This window comes from Perna viridis, chromosome 13 (genome assembly GCF_037379345.1).
Source record: "Perna viridis isolate PV_CMFRI_1.1 ecotype Kerala chromosome 13, ASM3737934v1, whole genome shotgun sequence".
Classification (NCBI taxonomy): Eukaryota; Metazoa; Mollusca; class Bivalvia; order Mytilida; family Mytilidae; genus Perna; species Perna viridis.
In genome coordinates, this window is record NC_142457.1 from 180804 (window position 1) to 203558 (window position 22755).

At 33.0% G+C, this 22755-nt stretch overlaps 1 protein-coding gene across 1 annotated transcript; it reads right to left on the bottom strand.

Annotated features, from left to right (window-relative positions):
* Positions 1–158: 158 nt before the first annotated feature.
* LOC148599135 (uncharacterized) lies at positions 159–13196 on the bottom strand. Its single transcript, XM_088557686.1, has 13 exons — positions 12905–13196; positions 12489–12569; positions 11622–11975; positions 10317–10592; positions 9700–9963; positions 9115–9408; positions 8435–8764; positions 7937–8041; positions 7588–7612; positions 5979–6007; positions 4931–5056; positions 4013–4059; positions 159–2582 (listed from the first exon to the last, which is right to left on the bottom strand). Exons 2-13 carry the CDS (start codon positions 12538–12540, stop codon positions 2358–2360), a joined length of 2127 nt encoding a protein of 708 aa, XP_088413812.1. The 5' UTR covers positions 12541–12569; positions 12905–13196; the 3' UTR covers positions 159–2357.
* Between the last annotated feature and the right edge of the window lie 9559 nt (positions 13197–22755).

Consider the following 22755-nt stretch of genomic DNA (forward strand, 5'->3'; position numbering starts at 1 on the left):
ATCGTTAATTTGACTGCTCTGGTTCTTCTTACAAAAAAAATAATCTTATTTATGAGGATTTTCCACCTGAGGGAAATCCGTCAATTTGATGTTTCCAGAAACACTTAGAGACGACAGCAAAATACAGTATAAACAGCACAAAGAACGTCGTGTACAGAGACACCAACAACTTAAAATTATATTAAGATTGACTTCAGTTCCTTATTACCATGATGTTGGTCGTCGTGCTGCTTTAGGATGGTTGAGGTCAGTGAAAGAGAAAGAATTTCATTTCTGTGATTGCGAAAGGTAAAGGTCACCCCGTTTTGGTCAAATAGCTTAAGATGACAACCGTAGAACTTTTAACGCGCCGACCTTGTCGGTATGACTCTGTAGAGTCTTTATAAAGGTCATTCGCCCTATCTTAATTCACTTTAAAAAACAGTCTACACCAACGAAATATATGCGTGATCTTTTGCCAATTGTTTTTCATTAAACATTTTAAGATGTGCTTTGGCGTTTGTAAACACGTTATGTGGAACTTGCATATTTTATCGAATAAAGCTCCATGAAAAAATTCAAACTAAGTGACAGATATGATTACAAATTGGTATAGATCATACTACAGAACAAAAGAGAGAATTTATTTTATACAAAACAAAACATACATCTTGTACAGCATAATTGTAATATCATACATCCTAGGCGGGTCAAAGCGCCACACCACTATTGTGTTCACAGATTTTGCTTGATGTATTTCGTTTATAAAATACAGAAGCGTATTTGGAAAATAAATATACATCAAAATCCAAGTTTATGACCTGATCGGCGTAAAATCAGGAAACTAGGAAGATTTAGATGCACAGCAGAATAAAACACAATATCTCAAACAAACTGAGAATATGTAAGAAAACAAGATATCACAGAAACAATTAAAACCCTAGCAATACAAATGTATAAACTGAACAAAACAGGAGTATCATTAAGTGCCCCACCAGCTTATAATTACCCGGCACATTAGCTCGATGCACAGTCGAGGAAAAATGATAAACAGGCCCAATAAAAACGACGGAGCAATTCACTCATAGGCATTAATTTATATCAAATGTACATTGTGTGAATAAAGTAAATACATGTAACATGAAAATTAAAAAAAAAAACATCCGAAGTAAAACTAGATTCTCCAAACGACGAGCCCGAACCGCGCATCTGGCTCATTCACCTTTAAGTTAAAGCAGTCATAATTTTTCTTGGATAAAACTTCCTGTCGTTCATACCCAAGGAACAACAACAGCGGCTTTCATTGAGTTCTATCCAGTAGTTTTACTTGAGAAGAATTTCGATAGTATTTACACAAAAATAGCAAAACACAATTTTGAATTCTGACATGGGTAAAAAGGGTTTTTAAAAGACCAGACATGAAAAACAGACACACAGACAACAAAAACATGAAAATAACCAAAATAATACGTTCAAAGCAACAAAAGTCAAAAGCATCTCGGACTCCACTAAAAACTGGGTGCTTGGACCAAGTCCACTGGTAGGGTAAGCATCCTCTGCTTTTCAAGAAACACCCAACAAGCTGCTTATAAAAAGGAAAAATTCGCCATTGTACATTTAACAAATTTCAAGATATATTCTTACCTGTAGCATAGTATTAGTATAAACGAGATATTAAACTATGGAAACATTGATTGGATTGATCTCATTAGTGTTATTATTAAAAGCTTGTATTTGCATGTGATTTGGCACCCCAAGTATGTTTCATACTACATGTACTAGGAATTACAGGCCGATGATAAATGATAAATTGGAGAATAGGTGATATGTATAAGTACGTTTTAAAGTAATGGTATTCTATTCTATTGTTTACATGACGAGGTATTAATTAAAAAAAAACAATTATTTTGATCTTATAAAAAAAATGAATTTTGTTACATAATCTTAGATTTAACAGATCTATGTATTTCCCTATAAAGTTGTATCTTAAATCCGTAAGTTGGACTGGTGTGCTTTGCAAATACATGACGCTATCCTTTAATGAATCTCTCAGAAATACAAGATACTTAACCGCCATATCGTAGTAATGAGGAACTGCGATTACATAGTCAATATATGAACATTTGGGAGTGTAAGTCAAGCATTGTCCTTCTTAAATAAAAAGGAGATGGCGTTGTTAATTCTAATCAAAGTACACGCACACGTGAAATAGAAGTTTACTTATATCAAGTATTAACGAATTTTATGAAAGTTTGATAATGTTCAACTGTATGCGATTTGTTTTAGTTGTGGTATGGAAAAAAACATTACTGCTATTTACACTTTACATGTTGTATATCTGTAAACAATATTTACAATTCAATACTAAGAATGCTTCATCACAAAAATGGTTCTCTCCTCCTCTCTATGTAGTTTTCGATTCCCTGCAGGTACATAAAATCGTTTTCACTACTGCTACTACTGCTGCTAGGGTCTGGAAGTTGGCCAACACGTGTTGGATCAATATCGGCATATTGTGATCTATTATTTACAGGTCTGACCGCCCTTTCCTGATTGGCAGATGTGGCATCAAACACAACGTCAGCGTAGTTTAGTTGACCTTCCTAAAATTAAGTATTGGCTTTATTTTATTTATATATTTATGCTAAACGAAATGATGCGTATGATGTTAATAGTTTTTGTTGTGATTTTTTAAGCTTGAACATTGGAAAACATAATAGCGTTATACACACATTTTTCATTTCTTTCACATGTTGAACCTAGATTGATTGATTGTTGGGGTTTAACGCCCGAGCAGCGATATTTTAGCTATATGCAACCGATGAACATGAAATTAATGATAAAATGAACACGAAATGATGATGATGAAATGAAAAAAGGGATGGGACACAAAGGCAACAGGGTCGATAAAATTTAGATTGCCACTAGAAAAAAGGGATTGGTAGGGTCGGGCAATTTAGCCTCCTGTGGCGGAATGCAAAGGTTCCTACTCCAATCGAATACCACAGCAGAGTTTTTTAACATGCGAGGAACGTTCCCAACACGATGCACCACCGGTCAGGTTTTTCGTAATATAGCCGGACAACCCCAGCATGTACCACGCCAGGGGTACCCCATTCCACCACCTGGGGTACACATCCCAGTTGCTCTGTTGGCAGAGCGCCTAGCCCCCGGCTAGGTTTCTGATCACTATCTAGTCGCCTTTTACGACAAGCTTAGCGCTGCTGCAGGCATATTCTTTTGACACATGGACTTGCACGGGGCTGTTGAATCTAGAACGTTTGCTTCATTCCGTTTTGCACGGAACAATTGTTTGGGCTGTATAGTAGATAATAGCTTTTATTATTCATATATTTATAAATGTTCCGAAGTACAAACTTTTATTTGTGTAAGCATAAAAACAAGTTTTACAACATTGCATGAAGAGGTGAATTTAGAAGTATAATATGTTTCAGGATCACTTTAAGGTAATTTGAAATGAAATATTTTAAAAATAATTTATTATGATATTTAAGCAATTTGACTTTTCCACTCATGATAATTAGGCTATCATAGTTCAAATATAATAAACATTATCCTATTTCATTTTATTTAAAACGACACGTAAACTTTAGTATGGAAACTGGTTAAAGTAAATTTATTGTACTTTTATCTTCTCATTATAAGATAAATCAAATCAAAACGATATAGTTCCCCGAGCTAAACTGATTGTTTCGAAGCGAGTACAAATAATTATATTGATATTTTCGGTATTGTTATATCCTACAACCACATCTTTAATGAAACATGGGGAAATTTGTCCAAGATATTTTTTTTTCTTTTAACAATCCTTTAAGGGCGGATGTCGGTGAGGACACCTTTAAATTTGTTACCTGTTTCCTGTTTTTGACGTAGCTCAAAACTTAACAGGTAACCAGGAGAATATATTATACATTGGAGAAATAAAGCTTTGCTTAATTAAACACCATGTTTATGTATAATAGAAATCTTAATTGCAGGATAAATAATCTTTGATGTGTCTTAAGCAATATACCTCAGATTGTCCTAGTTCCTCTGTTGTTTGACTAAGGGTACCGTGGGCTGCGACAAAACAAATGTCAAAGCTAAATTATCACTGATATCAATGTAATCTAAAATGGCTATTGAATTTAATGGTGTATTCGATTAAGCATGGACAGGATGCGATGCAATAGGATATCTACATTATTTACGATAAAAAAATATTTGAAATATTCAAATTTTGAATCAGATCAAACAATACTAAGAAGTAATACATTTATCATATCATTGACAACTTACGATCTCACACCCGAATGGAAAATATAGTAGGTTTAATAATAATAAAAGAAAATAAAATATAAACCATTTTGAATAATTTATTAACGTATTATACTATCAAATGACAAATAAATGTAAATTGTTCAATGAAAAACACCACTGTTGTCGCTCTTTTATCACATAAATGTACCATTTTGATTTAAATTTTCGTTGTACATGTATGCAATTTTCAAATCAGTGTCTAAAATTGTAGTTTGAATTCAAGATGAAAACTCATTTTTCTATATGAAAAGTATAAAAATGATAAATTATGAAAATTGCCTATCAAAGGTTTGTAGCACAAATAGAAAAATGCTATATGCCAGTTTTAAGTGGAGTCCAAGTTGCCCAGTTACTTTTATTATTCCCAGTTCCTTGTATAATTTTGGTTATTTTATGTTTTTTGTTGCTTGTGTCTGTTTTCCATGTATGTTTTTGTCCCTGGATTACATTCTTGTGATTTTCGCTAGGATTTTGGTTGCCTTGATAACGCTTTCATCTAATGTCAGTAGAGGGTTTGAGATGTATGCTGTGTGTAGGTTTAGTGTGTTCGTTGTTTATAAATTTGACTTAATAACATATTTCAGTACCAATTATACAAAATTCCTTTTATTTTGTGATTTTCTAGTTTTACCTGATCTATCATGGTTTGTAGTATCAAAAAGCAGTGTACTTCCTGGTGATAAATTGGCATTACTGTCTGGAATTTGACCATTTAAAAGACCATTGTACAATCTGTTTTCAATTGCATAAAAGTTACCTAAGAATAAAATGACTCATTGGAAGCCAAATAGATCAGTACACATTTGTTTTGCATATATCATAGACATATGTAAATAATTTTATGTTGAGATATTATGATGTAAAAATCAAATCAATTTAACCTAAACATTAAGTATAGCAGAGCGCTCTTAGAAAAGGAGAGGATTCTTGCTTATATTTACAGATAGTCCATATTCTCAGTTTTAAAGGAGTCGTTATTCATCGATTAATTTATTTTGAATCACGGTTTGAATATTGGCTTTCTTGATTTCAATACATTACAACTTGTATAAAATTACACACAAACCGAAAAGAAGCATGAATCTAAATATCATTTGTAACACTAAACGATTCCTGCTGTATTTTTTTATTATTCATCGTCGTTCAGATTCGAGATTGTAATTTGCACTTTAAAACGTAGTAATTATTTTATTTAAGAATTGGCAATAATAAAAAAATTGTCTATTGAAAAATAACATAAATTGTTGATGTGCATATTTTTTATTGCGCGAAGTGGAAGAATAAACAAATATGCACACAGAAAATTTGTTATTTTTCAATAGACACAATTTTTATCATAGCCAATTCTTATCAATTATTTTTAAAACATATTTTTATCTTTAAACATGAGAAAAGTAGCTCTGAATTTAACTGAATAGGGGCGTGTCAATATTTTTTTTTCCATTGAGATATAACAAAATTATTTTAACCAAGCAGATTATAGTATTTATCTCAAATTTATTAGTTATTGTTGTCAAAAAGGTAGCTATAGTACAATAATACTTGAAAGCCATATTTTGTCATTTAGTATTAATCTGTAGTAATTTTACTCTACCGAACTTCATTATTCGCGGGTTTCGAAAATGTAATAATTTTTTCAAAAGTTAAGGTTAGACGTGCTAAATTGGGGTTTTTATTACCTTCTATTTCGATGTCTACAGCAGCAGACCTTAAATAAAAGAATAAAATATATATAAATAAAATCATCGGAAATAGCACTGTAGATATTAATTTTTTTATTAAACATGATTCTATTTCAAGAGAGTTAAGTTAGACGGCGAATCAATTCTCAATGCAGAAATCGCAAAAGATATTCTACAGTTCCTTTCAAACAAATAGCAGAACATTCCTCAGTGTGTGTTTTACATTGAATAAATAAACGTAGAACATAGTAATCAAAACCATGTCCATAAATGTCTAATACATTCTATTGAAAGAGTAATCGAGGAAAACAAGGTTCTAGCGGAAATCAAAAGAAAAACAAAGCTGTTTATCGAATATATGTAACTGTTTTAGTCAGCCTCATATCTTGACCTACAATTAGAAATCGATGGTAAAGGAAAAATATTGACCAAACTTTACCGCAAACGTGATGACTTTTCATTCAGAATTGTCAACTTTCCTTTCATCTATGGCAACATTCCTTCGGCTCCTGCGTATGGAGTGTTCATATCACAACTCATATGTTATGCCAGAGCTTGCCAAAACTACGCAGACTTTTTGTACCGCGCTAGAACTCTAACAAATAGGCTTCTGGAACAGGGTTATGTTGCTACAAGATTGAAGTCATCACTACAGAAGTTTTATGGTCGTCATCGTGAACTCGTGGATCGTTATGATGTATCCATCAGCACCATGAAAACTGACTTATTCCACAGGTCATAGTTTGCCGTTCCTCGTTTGTCTACCCCGGACTTGACTTTTTATGAGCAACTCGGCGGGTGTTCCTAGAAAAGTAAAGGACGCTTACCCTACCGGTGCATCAGGTCCATGCTCCCAGTTTTTAGTGGAGTCCGAGTTGCTCATTTACTTTTGCTACTTTTTATGTATGATTTTAGTTACTTTATGTTCTTTGTTGTGTATGTCTGTTTTCCATGTCTAGTCTTTGTCCCTGGATTACATTCTTTTAATTACCGCTATAACCTTGGTTCCCTTGATTACTCTTTGAATTGAAGACATGGTTAGATGCTCATGTTGTTAAAATAGAATGAAGAAAAGTTAGCAAAACAAAAGGAAAGGACATCGAAATGATCTTCAATAAATTAATCCCGGCCACAAAATTGAAAGATACTAAAAACAAATCACACAAGACAAGGGATCTTTTACATGAAAGCAGAAAACTAACATCACCACCAAGGTTTTCACTAAATGCTATCTCCAGAAAGGTATGAAGTTCCTGCTTCTTGCGAGACACAAGCCTTGCTGCATGTTGAGAAAACAAGGTAATCTTTTACAAATTCGAATGTTTCTCATTGTGAAAACAGACACGTTTTCCGTTAATAAAATAAGGGCACCTACCTTCGAACGTTTAGTAAATGGATTTATTATATGAAAAACAAATCTTTGTCCCTGTTGCTTTTGTGTATGATTTAACCCGGTTTAATGGAAAATCGAAGCTAGTAAGGTCTTCCTTCTGTATAGGTCAAGATGATTAATGTGTATGATTATATCTCTCTACACTAGAATACCAGACACATTTGTTTAACCAAAGATTTAATTAAAGATAAACAAGTAAAAAAGGGTATTTACCCAGAACGGGTCCATCTTCTTTTGACTAGGAAATATTATAAACCATGATTAGATTATTACCATCCAAGCTTTCAATGTGTATAATATGTTAGCGTTATCTTTTAACCATGGTTGCATAATGCCCCCATTTGCTTATGCATCCATCAACTGCCCTGTATTCTCATTATGAGATTGAATTGACTTTATCGAAAGGCAATACAATTGGCAACACAACTATCCGTTACTTTTGTCACAATTTGTAAAGATAAAAAGGCTTAAAATCAAGTATTGTATAAAATATTAATGCTTGACATTCTCCTCTATAAGTAAACAATTTGTGTATGTATTATCCATTAAGAATTTGCCTTACCGAGAAGATATAACGTGACAAACATCAAAAGAAATGAAATCAAAATGACGATGACTACTAAAGTTATAGTTGTTATTGTTTTATTCCTCATTGTCTGTCCAGTTTCTGAAAACATAAAGAAAATCACGGTTTTTTTTTTTTAAACGCTTATCTTGTTTTCTGAAAAGAACATGAAAACGTTTTTTTCTTTTTATTATTATTTACTTTTTAACGCTCTTTCATTTCTTTGATATACGCACACGGCATATTCGTGTACATATTATAAACAATTTTCATCTTAATGTCATTTTAATTTCCGGTTTCTACGTTACCAACAGTACAATCATAACCAGATTTGAAGTTTTGGCGTGATCAGTAATACTACAGTGCTAAAATTTATGTTTGCACTGCACTTTAAAATTGACAGTTTATATTTTGCATAAACAAAAAAATGTTCTCGATAAAAAAGATTAATTCACAATTTGATTTGGCGTCAAGTAAAGTATTCAAAATACTTACCAACCTGTATGAGATCAATTTCAAAACTAAGATTACCATACTGGTTGCACACTGTTACTATGTATCGTTGGAAATGTTTTTGTTGCAGATGTTTCATTACAAACATGACCTTCGATGCCTTTACCTGAACTGATACATTATGATAAACAGCACTTGCAGTGATATCCATTATATTATGAATGACATGAAAATCTTTTGTCTGTGTCTCAATGGGATGAAGCTCCTGACAACTGATCGGAAAATATGAAACAAAGTCAAGTTCTATTATTCCCTTTATTCCAATGGTTCCATTTTGAATTTCTTTGTTGCCAGGTAGTAGAAATGGTGGACCTAAAATTAATGTATAACATGTGTTCCTCAAACCATTTTCTTGTCTTATTTTCACTTGACCCAGCTTTCATATGATACTTATGTGTTTTATCTTTGTATGTAATAGCAAGTTCTAAATATTGATTTGCACTATGTAAGTAATACATGAAAAGCAAGATTAAGCATGCGTAATTCAACTTCTCAGTTATCTAATACGGTTCCAATTTATTAGATATAAACAAAAAATACGGAGGCCATTTTACTTTTCTGTGCAAAAAAAAAACCCATATTTTCGATAGAAATCAATATAAACTCTGTAAGACAAACGAAAGTTAAACACATCATTCCAAAACATTCAAATTAAAGCTTACTTTGAGACTTGAAAGTGAAATGTCCTTGTTGAAACAATTTTCCTCTAAGATCCACGACGTTGTTCGATGCATTGCAAGTGTATATCCCGCTGTCCTGGTATCTTTCTTGTAGTGCTTTATTTGGTAACGTAAGCTTTGCATTGCCTTTGTTCAGGTACCGTATATGTTCCCCCAAAAAGGAGCGATGTTCCCAAAAACTATAATTATATGTTGATGGATTTCCCGTTGGATCACATCTTAAGATCGTGGAACCATTTTCATTGATATATTGTGTAATACTAATTTTCGGGGCGTCTTTATGAAAGAAAATTTACAACATTGTTAATAAAATGATTCAATCATATCCATAAATGATAACGTCACATTATATTTCAATAAAAATATAATAGAACGAGACGTAGTGATTTTTACTTATGAGCAAATGACACACCAAAGGTTTGCAACAGAAATTATTAATTGTCTTCAGTTGACACATCTTGAAATATATTAGATAACAATGAAACTATACGATTCCAGTTTTTTTTCTATTTTTTTTTCATCACGTAAATGTTGCAGATTATATTAAGATTTAAATATATAACTTACACATAACAGTAACTTTGATTGAGGCGTTGCCTTTCCCTATATCATTCCTGGCTACACATTCATATATGCCGTTGTCATATCTGCTTAGGTTATGGAAATGATGGCATATGTAAGGCTTGTCTTTAGTTGTATTCACAACATATCTGCCATGCAAGATTTTAATAATTCGTATTGAAGGACTGCTTACGGCGTTACAACATAGCGTGACCGTCGTTCCTTCTATCATTTTAACAGTTTTATTGCTGAAGTTAACGTCTGGTTTATCTAAGGACACCAATGGGAAAAAAACAAAAATGAGATTGAACATTAGTTGCGAGTAAATATTGTCAATTTGATTTAAAATCTTGACGTGTTAACATCAAATCATAATTGCATATTATGTCTTACAGAGCAGTTCTCAATTATCAAAACATGTCAATGTAGTGTTAATTAGTTTGCGTGCGTTGTAATACAAGGAATTTGAAAGAAATTAAAATATTAACGATAATTATAAATATACAAAAGAAAGTTTGATGTTTTGACAATCTTTTAATAGTAAGTAATGTAAGCGACCTATATTGAATGCTAAACGACCGTGGACTTTTCGCTTAATTAATAGAGGTGTAAAAGGGTCTTACATTGAACGTGTAGAAAAATATCCCTAACTTCCGTAGTATTCCAGTACGAGTTTTCTAATTTACAACGCAATATGTCATCTGTTCTTTTTAGTTTTATAGTGTAGATGATGCTTCCGATGGCATTGCTTAACACTGTTTCGTTATTCCGTAATAAGGATAGGTTGCTTGGAGGGAGAGCATTAGTTTCTGTGCAGCTTATGGTTATATTTTGATTCTCTGTTCCATCCACCGTTGATTTGCCAGTTATACCGTGAAATGTAAGATCAGATGGTCGCCCTGCAAAATCATCTCATCACAATATCTGTTACACTCTGTTGCACAAAATTAAAAAAAATCGAGCAACTGATTAATAGACCCGTCAAAACGAAGAAGTTAAATCATTCAATATCAAGATCGGGAATGCGCAGTATTATTACTATGCCATCAAATTCACAAATAAAAATGCTGAATATATTTCACTATTTTCAGGAAATTCTAACAACATATACATGACAGTTACTCACGAAAAAGACCTCAAAGTCAGCATACAATTCATTATTTTTTATTTGTGGTCCCTCTATGTATTGTTTTGTTTTCACTTTCAGTTACTTGTATGTTACTAGAGTAGAAAGGGGAAACTACTTTGCTGTACCTGTTAATAAAATTCTTTTAGGGCCAGCTTCTATGTCATGTGAGGATTTCCTCGTCATTTATTTAAGACCCATGCGACGCCTTGAACTGATATTTTATGTCCCACTGGATGATTACCATTTTCGTTATATTGATTTAAAAGCTATTCCCAAAATTATTGTCATAAATTAACGAGAATAGCTATGGTGTATATGTCAAAGAGACAATAAAAATATCAGCCCTAGACCACCCATTGGTCTTTATTGAACGACGAGGAAACCCTCAAACTAAAGGACAAGCTGCAGTAGGTCCCAAAACATCATTTAACACAGGTACCACGAAAAATTGCCCCTATATACTCAAATAACATAAACAATACATTAAAGGTCACAACAAAACAAAACATACAGAGGCCAGAAATTCCTGACTAGGGACAGGCGCAAAAGGTAATGTTTTAGTATTTTTCTGTTACGAAGTATTTCAGGTATGTCAGTTCGTTAGCTTGCAGTTTTTAGTTTTTGTTAATGTATGTTGCTCTAGTCTTTTCCCTTGTTGCGCTTTGTTCATTTGTCTGTTTTGTTTGTTTGTTTTTGTTTTTCTTCTATCATTCCTTAATATTTGATCCCTAGTGTTATTGAAATTAATTGCCCAGTTTTCCTATAAACAGGAAGAAAAACTTGTATGTAAATTGCTCACTTATCATTTGCAACAAAGTAAGTTTTCTCGTAGTAACATTAAGCCCTTCTTCACAAGCATACAGTCCTGCATCATTTTTTGACGTATTTTTTATGACCAAATTGAATGTCCCATCACTTTTTTCTATTTTTATCCTGTTTCTGTGATCAAGATTTGGATTTGTTTTGTTGTTGCTTCCATACGTGTCGATTCTCCATTCTTTGATATCACCGTATATGTCGGATACGTTCATTGGATAACCAGAAGTTTCATTGAAAGCAGGTCCAATCCAGTAAATGGAGTTTGACTTTGCTTTGCAGTTTAAAATCTTCGTATTTCCCGGTGAAAAGTATTCATATTTCACTTCTGACATGACTGAAACAATGAGATAAACAGCCGTAAAAATTACGACTTTAAACATATTTTAAGGTTTCATCAAATTATTGTTGAAATGTATACCTCTGCTATCTCTATTATCGTAATATGCATGGAATATGGCGTTTAGGTATAGAAACATTCGAATTATCTGCAGTCAAAACGCGTAAAGGACCCATAAATTATTTTCCGTGTCTGGTCTTTGTCCCTGGATTACATTCTTTTGATTACCGATATAACCTTGGTTCCCTTGATTACTCACTGGCCAAGGAATATAGTTAAGAGTCCTGACGAATAATCAACGATCTACATTATCTCAAAATACTACCTGGTGTTATTAAATAAAAATCAAAACATTAATGATTCATTTTCCAGCGCTTTCAGTGTAGCACCGATGATAGCATCGTTTTGTATTGGGCGTTTATGGAGACTAAGACAAATTATAATATCCTAGAGATTGGAACAATTTAATGGACCACGTAAACTATTCACATAATAGAAAACGTTATCTACCTTGTTGGTGGACAATTAACCATAGAAAACACACCAACATTGAATAATGCATAGCTTATTTACAGTGCAAACTGGCTAAATCTGAAAAAAAAGAAATAAAATAAACACTCTTTGTTCAAATAAAATTATGTTAAAACTGCAAATAATGAACCAATGGATTAGAAAGTACGAGATTACTTGCTCGGTTTACTGGATTTACTTCAGTTTATTGGCTTTGTAAAGTATACTTGATTTGGAACAACGTTGTCATTTGAAATCACATATACATGTATGTTAAGAAGTATAACTTTGTTCTACGGTTGTTTACATCAGACAAATGATATGAAAAAAGGTTGCGTACACGTTGGTATATCACAGTGTTATCGTATTTTTCCAGACTTTTAAGGACAAACTTGTTGATATAAAACTTATCTTACAAGAATAGAAAATCCCTTGGACACATCCATATATATCCATTAAACTTATAAGTTGTGACTCATTTGGAAGTCGATGTTAATACAATATCTCGTGTGTCAGGAATTAGCACTCAGACAGGCGTCAACATTCTCAATTAGAAAACTTCCGCAAACGCAAACTGATATCAAATACATTGGTATCAATATTTACAAAATAATATGATAGAAATTACTTTGTTTTTTTGTTTTTTTTTTTTATTAATTAGATAATATACATGGACAATAGCCCTATTTAAAAGGTAAAATGCAACTTAATTCGAGTAAGGTATAAATAAAATGTATCAAAATACAGAAAGTGAGGTCAGTACTTAAAGAGAGGACTACAACAGAAAAACTATTACATTAGAATTATTCAGTTCCCTTATACTATTTAAATGTGACGTTCGTTCATATTTATTGATTTTACTATGGGATAAGCTCTACCAAAATCAACGAGCACCGTGAGCTTTACCATACATGTACCGATTGTGTGAAACTCGTTAAAATAATAAATGACATTGGAAAAGGGGGGGCCGACCCGGATGAAAATGTGTAATATTTTAATCAATATTTAAGCACCAAGCGTAATCAATATTTCTATTTGAAAATCTGTTAATTAATGGAGGAATTCTTTATAATAAATTAATAATTTGAAGTATTTTCCCCAAAAATTCCAACCCCATACCCCCTATCCCCTCGCTCTCAAAATGGTCGATAACTTTATAGCGCTTCGCAATAATTTTCCTTTTGTTATTCCTTAAGGGCATCTTTAACAACATCCATTTCAGTTTTGGCCGGTCAGATCTATCTGTACAGAAATATTATAGTTCTCTACTGATTGTGGGAATATTTTACACATATGTGACGTAAACAAAATGCAGACGACGGCTGTAAATTCCAAACAAGAAAATGATTGCCTTTCCTTTCTTAGAAAATATATGCTTCGATTCTGATAGTGTAATAGATGTTACATTTTTCCCAAGGCGGGTTAGGTTCTTTACAAGAGCGACAGTGGAACAGCGAAGATACACGTACGCACGTCCACGTGTTTCTCGAACTTCATATTCACTTTTTGATAAAAAAAAAAAAAGAAAAAGACTCGAAAAGAAAAGATAAATTTATTTTTACTGTAATCTTGACCTATGTACTTTTATTTGGTTTAAGGAAACGATGAATTTTCTCGGTAAGGACAGTCACTTTTTTAACTTCCGGGACATGATTTTGTTTTCGTTAGTATATTGAGGAACCGTAAGTGAAATTTAGATAGTATATGTAATAACCGTAGAGCTCAAGTCGCTTCGCGGTGCTCACTATTACATTCACAATATATTTGTTTTTGTTAAGATTACCCAAAGTTATGCGCTACTAATTGTCAACATTTTGCGTACTGTTATGTATATCAATTGCTTTCTTTAATTTCTTTGATTCATCAACGTTAAAATAAAACCTTATTACCACACTATACGACAAAAACGATGACTTCTGATTCCTTGTTGTAAAATTTTCCTTTATCTTTGGTTACATTAGTTCTGAACCTGCATATGGAGTTTTCATATCACAACTCATACGTTATACCAGAACTTACCAAAACTATTTTACCAGGCTAGACTTCTTACAATTAGGCTTCTTGAACAGGAATATGATGCTACAAGAAAAAAAGATCATCACTACAAATGTTTTATGGTCGTCATAATTAACTCATGGATCGTTATGGTGTATCCATCGGTATCATAAGAACAGATTTGTTCATCATGTCATGAATTTCATTTCATGTTTTGTCTACCATGGATGTGTTATTTTTTATAATCCATTGGACGGTTGTTTTTACCTAGAAAAGCAGAGGACGCTCATCCAACCATTGCACCTGGTCCATGCTTCCAGTTTTTTATTGGAGTCCAGGTCACTCTTTTACCTTTATTTCTTTTTACATGTTATCGTAGTTATTTCATGTCTCTGTTGTATGTGCCAATTTCTTCTGTCTAGTCATTAATTTTGGATTATATAAAGTTGGTTAACTCCTGAATTATATTTGGCCCATAACAAAATAAATAAATAAGAACAATTAGTTACTTACACCAAATATATATCTCCTTTAGAAATATATTTGTATATAGTGTATATAGCTTGTAAATACCTAAATATCTTAAACGTCCTTTGATTGTGATATTCATCTCCTAACCGAGAAACTAAGATACGCACATTGATGAAGATTTTTGAATTGCAAATTCTTCTGTACCTGTAATTGGACGGTAACGCAATGATTGGTCCTTTAAATGACATAAATAACATATTCTCTCTCTTGTGCATCACCTTTAAAGCTTAATCATCTTAATCTCTAAACGTCTGAAAATGAAGTCATAAATTAAAGTGCATTATCGACCCAGACACACCCTTCGTAAATATATTTCTACTTGCAAATATCGTGTATATTCTGAAATATTCTATTTATGTGGTTTATATTGCATTTAAAGTAAAATATCAACATTTTCCATAATGTTTGAAAGTTGATAATACGGAATGAACAGTCATCACATTTGTCGTATAGTTTGGTCGGTAGTTTTCTTTTACATCAATCTTGAGTGTAGGTCAAGATATGATGCTGACTTTACAGTGTCTGTAGTATCCTTTATCTCAAGTTCTTTAGGGTATATACAATGTATGAAATCTCGAAATTAGGATGGTTTGACGATAATATGGCATATATTATCTATTATATCTAGGACAAAATATTCGTTTTTCAATCTATCGAGTTTGATTTGTATCAGAACATTTCAATTTTACAATATTGTATGTGTATCAAAGTTCAAGTGTTAAATATATGAGAAATTACATCTAAAGTTGATGGGAACTAAATATTACGTGTTTATTATCAGTGACGATTGATTGTTTGAAAAAAAATTGTTTCATAGATTAAAATGTTTTTTTTCCCAAACTTTTATTTAACCGTTCTATTTGAACGTTAAAACCCAACGCTAACATTCGAATTGTAAAAATGACAATTGAATACAGCTCTACTCAGTTCGACATTTGAAAACTCAAAATGTTTATATTGTCTTTTTCAGGTACAGTTGACGTAGTTGGTCAATTCTAGTATTCTCAGTCGTCTCATAGATGAGTAAATATTAATCTAGTTCCCTGAATAATGATTTTGTTGTATGAAATTAACTTTAGCAAAATAGTGTACTGTTTCTTGTTTGGCCTCTCGTACCATACAGATTTTAATGTCTGTACAACAACATCAAATCTGGGTCTGTTTTTCCACCATTTCGTCGACGTAAAGCAAAGTGACTGGGGTGTTCATATTATAACTCATACGTTATGCCAGAGCTTGCCGAAACAACGCAGACTCTTTGTATCGCGCTAGATCTCTAACAAATATGCTTCTGGAACAGTGTTATGTTGCGACCAGATTGAAGTCATCACTACAAAAATTTTATGTCCGTCATCATCGTTACGATGTATCCATCTGCGCTATGAAAACTGATTTGTTCAACGTTTAATAGTTTCCTTTCCTCTTTCGTCTACCCCAGACTTGACTTTTTATGAGCAACTCGGCGGGTGTTTCTAGTTGCGAGTTGCTCATTTGCTTTTGTAACTTTGTATGTATGATTTTAGTTACTTTATGTTCTTTGTTGTGTACGTCTGTTGTCCATGTCTGGTCTTTGTACCTTGCTTACATTCTTTTGATTACCGCTACAGCCTTGGTTCCCTTGATTACTCTGTCGTTTGACACTAAACCTTTAGTATAATATGAGGAAAATGACAGTCAGTAGTTGTAAAAACTTTTTTTTCGGTTTAAAACTGATCGGCAAGCGTATTTTGAAGAAAACTTGAAAAATCTTGCCATCGATAACTTTCGACCAATCAACGGCTTTTAGTCATTCATCATGAACAACGTGAAGATTTTCGACGATGTCAGCTCAGGTTCGGCATGATTTCACCAAGAACTGAAGACAAAAGCGGGGGAATGGTAGGTATTTTATGTTAATTTATACGTCTGATCAATCGTAATCAACCTTAGGTTCAGGAAAAGCGTCCACAACCATAGGTTTGCCACCAAAAAGGAATTGAAAGTAAAGTTACACTGACTTGCACTCCTTCTTTTCTTCCTGTGAGTTGTGTACATTATTTATAAAGTTTGTAATCTGATTGCTTTGTATCACACAGTACACTCACTTGTTTCTGTCATTAGTAAAGTGGGGGGGGGAACCCCTCCACCTATTTTGACAGCAACAAGTGCTTGTGCAGGAGCCAGGATGCACTGTCAGATCTGGGGTACATATATGTGTATAAAAAATGCTCCATGGAAATATATCCCAGTTATCAACTGATTTATATACACATATTTACTTCAGTAGACAAAAAGGGACAAAGTTAATTGTAAGCATATCACAGGTATGCATGCATAGACTAAGAGTACAACAAGAGGATGATAAAAGCTACTGTTGTTGTTGCTTAAAAGCATTGTGACATGGGGTCTCACTTGCTTTCCATGAATTTTTGTATTGAATCATGCCTAGCAAGTACAAGTATCTGAACATGCCATTGTATATGTATGTGCATGTATATTTACCTTTCAATTAGGTGCTTGGGAATTATATGTGCTGGCCAATTAGATCACTAAGCCAGTAGTGATTGAGGTACATTATCTGATGACGCATGTTCATGATGTTGACAAAAATATTTTTCGATCATAAAACTAGATCGAATGCATTGCATATGGTTAACACTTACGGACATTAATTTTTTTATCTCCACTTAGCGACAATCATTTTTTATTTCCAGAGTCCAGGTGTGGATTGGCATAATATAAATTTTTTATCAAAAACAAAAAAAAACAAAAAACAAAAAACAAAAACAAAAAACGGTAAAATGTCCAACCCAACCACTTTTAACTACAATGTACTAAAATATGAAAAAAATATGAGACCTTACCTTTAAAGGCATGCGATGGAAGTGTTTCTGCCATGTGTAAATGTATTAAACAAATAAATTGTCGATTTTACTGTCAAAATGACTTTAAAAAATAGATGGTACAAATATATAGTTCTTGGTAAAGATTCCTCATATTTTGTAAGAAATAATTCCAAATCATCTTTCAAATATACAGAGGAAGATGTTTACAAAATGCTGGAATTTGTAATCGACAACATATTTGTCCAGTGTGGTGGACGTATTTTTCAACAAACGGTTGGCATTCCAATGGGAACAATTTGTGCTCCTTTACTTGCTGACCTATTTCTTCACTCTTATGAGGCTGACTTTATAGCTGATTTGATCAGAAAGAAAGAATATCGTTTGGCTAGATCCTTCAATCTCAGTTTCCGCTATATAGATGACGTATTATCTTTAAACAATCCTAATTTCAGGGATTTGATACATCGCATCTACCCAAAAGAACTTAAGATAAAGGATGCTACAGACACTGTGAAGTCAGCCTCATATCTTGACCTACAATTAGATATCGATGGTAAGGGAAAACTATTGACAAAACTTTACGACAGACGTGATGACTTTTCGCTCAGAATTGTCAACTTTCCTTTCATCTGTAGCAACATCCCTTTGGCTCCTGCGTATGGAGTGTTCATATCACAACTCATACGTTATGCCAGAGCTTGCAGAAACTACGCAGACTTTTTTTGTATCGCGCTAGAACTCTAACAAATAGGCTTCTGGAACAGGGTTATGTTGCTACGGGATTGAGGTCGTCGCTGCAGAAATTTTATGGTCGTCATCATGATCTCGTGGATCGTAATGGTGTATCCAAACTGATTTATTCAACGGGTCATAGTTTTCCTTTCCTCGTTTGTCTACCCCGACTTGACTTTTTATGAACAACTTGCCTGGTGTTTCTAGAAAAGCAGAGGACGCTTACCCTACCAGTGCACCTGGTCCATGTTCCCAGATTTTAGTAGAGTCCGAGTTGCTCATTTGCTTTTGTTACTTTATATGTATAATTTTAGTTACTTTATGTTCTTTGTTGTGTATGTCTTTTTTCCATATCTGGTCTTTGTCCCTGGATTGCATTCTTTTGATTACCGCTATAATCTTGGTTCCCTTGATTACTCTTTGACCATGCATCATTTTTTTTTTATTTTAATCAAGCAAAAGTTTTTTTTTTAATTTAGCGTTTAAGAATATCAAAAGCACTTCCAATCAAACAATTATATTCTGCTTTGCACTACGTATTTTAAAAAATACTAAAATAAAGGTAACAACAAAATTACCGAACACTAATTCGAGTCATAATTAAAACAAGCCCAAAATAAATCTGGCAAAATAGATTTTACACCACCGGAGCAGCTTGTACAACAATTAACATACTTCTAGACAAAATTGTTCCAACCATTTGAACTTGGACAAGACAAATAACGTTATAATTTGCACATGAGCCAACCATTTCAAGAACCGAGAGGTAATTTGTATACAAGCTTAAATTGTCTAAAACTGTGTTATGCAATTATAATTTTATAACAAAACAAAACGAACAGCTGGTACAGCAATTGTCCTGATTTGTTACAGGCATTCCAAATGAAAGAATGGGTTAAATTTAAACCTTCCTCTTCCATTGTGGCTTGAATATACCAGTGGTGATTAGAAAGCAAACACACGAGAATTGGTCCTAATCTACTATTAAAAAAGCATAGAGATTGGTCATTTATAGAACGTTGAGTTAAGTGCCAAAATCGAAACTCTTCCTGTGTAAAAATACCGATAAATATGACAAATAATTATTTCTACATGATAAATGAATTAAGAAAAACATAACGTAGAAGATTGTGCATTGTTATACAGTCAAATAGTGGCTGTGACATATCAATTTGAGTCAAAATTCTTCAAAAAGATCATATTCTTGCAAAATGTATGAGTGCGAGCACTTTTAATTTTATGGGGATCTAAAATAATGACTAAAATGCTTATTTTTTTCAATAAAAATATCATGTGTTGACTGCGACACATTAGAGTCAAAATTCTTAAATAATGTCACATTCCTACAAAATGTATATGTGTGAGCACTTTTTATTTCCATTGGGGTCTAAAATTTATGACCTTTTTTATGCTTTTTTTCAACATAACATAAAGTAACCAAAATCATACATATAAAGTAACAAAAGCAAATGAGCAACTCTAAAAACACTAAAAACTGAGAGCCTGGACCAGATGCACAGGCCGGGTAAGCGTCCTCTGCTTTTTTTGAAACACCCGCCGAGTTGCTCATAAAAAGTCAAGTCCATTGTAGACGAAAGAGAAAAGGAAAACTATGACACGTTGAACAAATCAGTTTTCATGGTGCAGATGGATACACCGTAACGATTCACGAGTTCATGATGACGGTCATAAAAAAAATGTAGTGATGACGTCAATCTTGAAGCAAATAACCCTGCTGCAGAAGCCTATTGGTTAGAATTCTAGCGCGATACAAAAAATCTGCGTAGTCTCGGAAAGCTCTGGCATAACGTATGAGTTATGATATGAACACTCAATACGCAGGTGCTGAAGGGATGTTACCACAGATGAAAGGAAAGTTGACAGTTTAGAATGAAAATTCATCACGTTTGTCGTAAAGTTTGGTCAATAGTTTTCCTTTACCATCGATTTCTAAGTGTAGGTCAAGATATGAGGCTGACTTCACAGTGTCTGTAGTATCCTTTATCTAAAGTTCCTTGCATCATATAGCAGAAACTTTGATTAAAGGATCTAGCTAAACGATATTTTTTCTTTCGGATCAGATCGGCTATAAAGTCAGCCTCATAAGAGTGAATGAATAGATCAGCAAGTACAGGAGCACAATTAGTTCCTATTGGAATGCCGACCGTTTGTTGAAAAACACGCCAACCACACTGCACAAATATGTTGTCGATTAAAAATTCCAGCATTTTGTAAACATCTTCTGTATATTTGGAAGATGGTTTGGAATTATTTCTTACAAAGTATGAGGAATCTCTAACAAGAACTATATATTTGTATCTAGGTGTACCATCTTTATTGGAAAATAAAAATAACGTTATATAATGTTTTTAAGTCGGGAGTTTTACTGAGTATGTGGAATAGAAGTATACAGTGTTGAATAATCATAGGTTTTAATGTTATATTCTTATAATAGTCTTGAACTGATTGTCTCCAAAAGATCTTTCGAATTTTTCAGGATCCACATTGCATTAATACCACTACGGGAGTAACAAGTGTTGTGGTAGGACTGCAAACCCTTTTGACAGCTGTGAGTATAGAAGTTAAAAGTTTTGAAAGAGGTTCGATGGTACATTTTGCAGATCCAACTATGCAACGTTGTTTGTTAGGATGCTTAGTTAAGAAATCAATTACATAGACGGTAAATCACAGTCATCGCCCTTGGTTGAGAGACCAAAAGAAAATATCCTTTAAAAATTTTTACTTCCGTAATATTCCACTACGAGTTATCTAACTACAACACAATATATCATCTGTTCTTTTTAGGTTTATAGTGTGGATGATGTTTCCGATGTCATTGTATGACTGTTTCGTTATTCCGTAATAAGGATACATGGCTTGGAAAGGAACATTAGTTTCCGTGCAGCTGATTGTTACATATTGATTCTTTGTTCAATTCACCACAGATTTGCCAGTTGTCCTGTGAATGTATGAATAGATGGTCGCCCTGCAATATCATTATTATTTGTTATTATCTCATCACTCTATCTATTTCAATATGTTGCACAAAGTTCAAAATTCGAGCAATTGATTAATAGACCCGTCAAGACGAAGAAGTTAGAATCATTCGTTATCAAGATCGTTCATTGTAAATGGAAAGTGTGAATTTTACTAACAACAAACATACAGACTATTTATAATTCGCTATTTTCATGTCATTTTACAAGAGAAATATAGTATTCTAACAAACTGCACAAAATAATAACTTACGAAGAAAAAAAACAAAATCAGCATACAAATCAATCTTTTGTATTTCTGACCTCTGTATTGTTTCGTTTTCACTTTCAGTTTGCTTTTATGTGACTGATGTACCTGTGAATAATGTTGCGTTCGGGCCAGCCACAGCCTAACTCATGATGAAGGTTTCCTACTTGTTAATTGAAGACCAATTGGACGCCTTGAACTGACATTTCGCATTGCAGTGGTGTTGTCGTGTCTTTGACAATTTCACCATTACCATTTTTGTTAAATTGATCTGCAAGATATTTTCATAGCAAATGTTTGATTATTTGAAGTACGAAGTATTTCATGTATGTTTGTATGTGTTAGCTTGTACAGTTTTTACACTGCTCAGGTCATTGCTTTAGTCTTTTCCATTATTGTTCATTTCTCAGTTTTTTTTGTTTTTTTTTTTATTCTTTTTTTTTTTTTTTTTTGTTTTATTTTTGTTTTATATATTTTTTAGTGATATTTCAGCCTTAAAATTATTGAAATTGAATACCATGATCTACTACGAGAAAATATTCTTTTTTTTTTTTTTGTAATATGTGAATTGCTCACTCATCAAAGTGGGATCTCTCGAAATAACATCAAAACCTTCTTCACAAACATACAGTCCTGCATCGTTTTTAGACGCATTTTCTTTAACCGAATTGAATTTCCCGTCAACTTTTTGTTATTTTAATCCTGTTTCTATGAGAAAAATTTGGATTTGTTTTCTTGTTGGTTCAATACAAGTCGATTCTTCACTCATTGGTATCACCGTAGATGTCGGATATGTTCATTGCAGGTCAATTCCAGTAAATGCTTTTTGATTTGTTTTGCACTTTAAAATCTTCGTATGTCCTGGTCAAATGTATTCATATTTCAATTCTGACATGACTGAAATAACGAGAAAAACAGCCCTGAAAATAACGTCTAAAAAC